General features: G+C 40.3%; 1 protein-coding gene across 1 annotated transcript in view; it reads left to right on the plus strand.

The window, feature by feature from the left end:
* Positions 1-4,600, plus strand: part of LYRM4 (LYR motif containing 4) — a 104,985-nt gene that overhangs the window by 520 nt on the left and 99,865 nt on the right. Inside the window, exon 2 of the mRNA XM_018568798.1 lies at positions 3,557-3,702. Within this exon, the coding sequence (XP_018424300.1) occupies positions 3,617-3,702 (86 nt within the window). The 5' untranslated portion in view covers positions 3,557-3,616. The remainder of the gene's footprint in view (positions 1-3,556; positions 3,703-4,600) is intronic.

The raw sequence follows: 4,600 nt of genomic DNA on the forward strand, positions 1-4,600 counted from the left end.
GTGTGTATGTGCAAAAACATAAAAAAGTTACCACATAGGTAAAAACTTACCTGTGTCTCCACCGCTCTCTCCAGTCTGAAGATTCTTGAGCGGTCGTGAAGGACCATTAAATTGGCGCATGCGCAGTAGAGATCTTCGGCTAGAGACACAGTGTAAGTCAATGCAGGCAGCGTGCATGTGGACAGACACCATGGGATACAGAGACTGGCACCAGCGCTGGAGGGACTCCTGAAATCTTTTGAAAAGATCGGATAAAGAGGCATCATTTAAGGTAAGTCCTTAAAGCAGCTTAGGGGGGAATGTGACTTTAATGTCCCTTTAAATGGAAACGCATGATGCACATTTTTTTGTGTGATTTTTTTTTTTGCACCTAGCAACCAATTCCTTCTCTTAGCATTCCACTGGCTAAAACAAAAGCATTCAAGCCTTAAAACATTTAATTTAAATGCCTACAAAGACTCATGCTCAAGTGTGAATAGGGGGCTCTTCATGAACCATAACTAGTATAACATATTTATTTACAGTATGTTATCCATAGTGTAATCACCATATGAAAAGCCTAATTTATTATATTTTTAGCAATTTATCTTTGATATTAAAGTGGATTTTTACCCCCTTTGACTAAAAATCACATCAGCATTCAGTTCTGCATGCTGATATGTAATCATCTTACATTCATTAGTTATTTTAGCTTAACAAACATTTTTATTTACTTGCAGTTTCTTTTTTTCCACTTCCTGGTCCACTTCTGGCACAAATTATGTAATGTGCCTAAGGCCCCATTCACACTGAGCGATTTATGGAGCGATTTTTGCAGGGATATCGCTCATATTTCCACGCGATATCGCTTTATGTAGCTTCTCCAATCCATTTCAATGTAGCTGTTCACATCTCGTCGCTCAATATCGCTTGTAGCTCGTCGCTGGTAGCTTGTCGCTCCTACATGACCCTTTTTTTGAGCGATATTGCTTCTGATTGCATACAGCCCAATAGGAAAAAGTCGCGCAATATCGCTCAAAGTCGCGCAATTTTCATGTCGCTCAGTGTGAATGGGGCCTAAGCGTTGCATCCTGGGAAGGATTACATCCGGAGAGCATTGCTGGCAAAATCTCATCAATAATCTCATGAGTTCTCAGTGAGATGCATTTTCCTCACCTGAGGTGATGTGCAGGTCCTAGTCACATTTCTAGTCACGTGCCAGAAATCAACAAAGTAATATCAGGGCTAGTAATTTGCCCTTAGTTAAAATGGCCACTGTCAGAAGAGTGGGAAAGAAAAGAGAAATAAGGTATGCAAAAATAAAAAGCCTGCAATTATCTAGAAGTATGTGTTTGTAGATTGTCATTACTAAACATTTCTAAAAGTGCCGATGTTGCTATTTTGAAGATATGGGTAAAGTTTCTCTTAAAGACTATCAATGTATGTTGCTTGTACATATTAAAGTGTTCCCTCATTCCAGCTTATGCTGGTCTCCTATGCTCTGGTCTCCTATGGAGCCCCGCTGTAGCCACCCTTATGTGCATAGGGTATGTGGGCACAGGCAGTATCCTCACATCAACAAAAACAATTATAAAAGTCGGACACACAATATGCCCTGCCACTATTCATGATGGGACATGTAGTCCTGATGATTGTAAGGAATAAATGATACTGATTTGATTAGTGTGCACTCTCCAGCAGAAAGTTCGGGAAACAGGTAAGGTGGGTGTGGGTGCAATATCAGTTAAGTCAGTTTTTATCAACTATGAAGGAAGCAGTTGTACTGTGCAAAATAATTATTACTGATATGTTGGTGTTAAAAAAAAGGTACTTTTAGGTATACATGCACTTTAAAACAAAGTGCACTTATTCATTTGGACCCTTTTAAGGCGGACCTTTACCCATATCTTTTATAATAACAACAAAGGCACCTTTTAGAAATGTTTAGTAATGACAATCTACAAACAGATACTTCTAGATAATTGCTGGCTTTGTATTCTTTGCATATCTTATTTCCCTTTTCTTCCCCAGGCCTCTGACAGTGGCCATGTTTTCTAAGGGCAGACGACTACCTCTCATATTACTTCCTGAAAAAATTTGACTAGGACATGTGACCATGCACATCATTACAGGCGGGGAAAATGCCTTTCCCTGAGATGAGATTTCCCAGCAATGCTCTGCTGATGACAAGGCAATCCCAGTGTGCATTATGTTGGCAAACTGAAGTCATTTTGCCCTTTCAAAGCAGGAAGTGAATGCTCTGCAAGTGTAAGTATTTTAGAATCGCAGCATTTTACACCTGACATGTCTATGTTATTATTAATCATCATACATAGGTAGAATACACCATACCATACATAGGGATGCAATGGTAGAATTTGATTTTAGAGTATAAAGGTCAGCTTTAAGTTGACCCAACCGATTCCTCCCTCTGAACATATGAAAGCTTGTGCATTGCGGTGTTTACTTTTTCTTTAAAACTTTATTGAAATGTCACAAATGACATTTCATTCACTTCTACAGCCACAGCGTTGTGTGATGAGGTTGCACCTTGTCACACCACACTGCACTTTAAAATGTTCTGCATGCAACACAGTGGTGTGAACTGAGAGATTTCAAAACAAGGCAATTACCTTGCTAGTGCATTTGGGCTGCGCTGGAAAAAAAAGGCCAGAGCAGTCCCAACACGTATGGTGTGAATCGACTCTTAAAACCATTAATATGTTTTGTGCTTTGCTTGCCTTGGGACTCTATGTAAGCAACACTCCATTCATTCTAATAAATGGGGAGGAGGAGAGACAGCACTATTCTGTCTGCTAGTGTTCAGTGCAGTTTTGTGCACAACATACCGCAGGAATTTGAAGGCTTCACAGTGAATTCTATGAATAAAATATAAAATGCCAGCAGAATGTGGAATATTTTAACGTTTGCACTGTGCTATGCTGAGAAGAAAAGCCACATTAGGTTACAAATAGACCCCATAGTCTTACACTATGATTTCTAAACCTTCTCTGTCAGCCTGTCAGGGATTTAAATTAGAATAACATTTCTGCCTTTGGCAGATAGTTAGGAATTTAGGTTATACCCTTTATTCCCTAACTAACAGCTAAATTCCGGGCTAAAGCCATGTTGACTACTTGTATTGCAGCGTCAAGCTTTGTAAGTAGGGCAGTTCTGTTGGAAGCTATGTGATGGTGTCCACAGAGGAGTTCTGTACCTGATGTCACATAGTGACGGCTCTTTTGACATGTAGTTCTGCATGGCACGCCTACATCACTAGGATGTGACAGTGTGCACTGCAGAACCCTCCTTCCAACCCCCGGGGTGGGGGGTCACTGTAACTTGGGGCATTGTGATGACAATGGAAAGAAATGCTTGCATCACTGGAAAATGCAAGCTTGAGCTGGTCAATAACGGCTATCACTTAAATTCCAAACATTTTGCTACAGTTGATGGCTATTACGGTACAGCATTGTGAATGCAAATTACTTTCAAATACCTAATTAGTGTTTTTAACAAATAGTTCATTTTTCAAACAGCAAGTTCTCCCCTAAATATTTTCTTTGTATTTGTGCAGGAAAACATTGCTGATCATATATAGCCATATTTTAATAACGGACTGAAGTGTTTATTGAAAATGGCATCTTCAAGTCGGAGCCAGGTGTTAAATCTGTACAAAATAATGTTAAGAGAAAGTCAGAACTTCGGTTCCTACAACTACAGGTAAGTTATATTGAATGTATTTTACAGATCAGCTCAGATCATGATTCAATTTAGGGGTGCTCAGTAAAGCCTCATGCAGACGGAGTGCATTCTCCACCGCCCTCTGAAAAGCGATTCACGTGCTGAAGCAGCAGCTGGCCACCGTTTACAAGGCGATACTGCAACCTCCTGAATGCAGGGTTTTCTTTTTAATAGAAAATCCCATTGGGATTAAAAAAAGTTTTACACCGCAACATTTTTCATTTCAATTGTCACGTTTGACAAACGGCACCACCTACCCTTGGCTTTTTTGGAGGTTTCCCTCATCTCAGCATATTTCTTGGATCCTAAAAAAATGGCCAGTGTAAAAGATTACCTTGCTTCTCATCCCTTCATTAGGTCTGATAAGACACTGGATCTTGGCCCTTTTAGCTGTAGCCAGAAGTGCTGCTTTGGCCATATCTGATCAATTACCCTCAAATCAAGACTTTCCTGTAGCAGCATGGTTACTGAAGATCAGCTCTTGAGGAGTAAAAGTTTGTCATGTGAATCCATTCAGAATTTTGCTGTCAGGTTATACAAAGGTTACCTGGGAAATGTGTTAGAAAATTTGGAGAGTGTTACCCTTTTGGTCATTTAGGAATAAAAGATCTAACCCAGACATTGCAAAATTTTTTTTTTGTCGGTGTTTCAAGATCTAGACCCATTAGTGGGATTTGTCTAGTTTGTAAAGGACTTGCAAAGTTTCACTTTCAGCATGTTGAGTGAGCCTCGTCCGCCAGTATCACATTCAAGTTGGTCCTTCTGGTTGTGTTCACTTTAAAATACAGAGTCAGTATGATTCAGGCTCTCCCTGGTCATTGTTTCATCTTGCGGTGAAGGCGGGGGGGGGGGGGGTGGAGGGGGAGGATGGGAAAGC

This window comes from Nanorana parkeri, unplaced genomic scaffold (assembly GCF_000935625.1).
Source record: "Nanorana parkeri isolate BGI_ZX_2015 unplaced genomic scaffold, ASM93562v1 scaffold1246, whole genome shotgun sequence".
Taxonomy (NCBI): Eukaryota; Metazoa; Chordata; class Amphibia; order Anura; family Dicroglossidae; genus Nanorana; species Nanorana parkeri.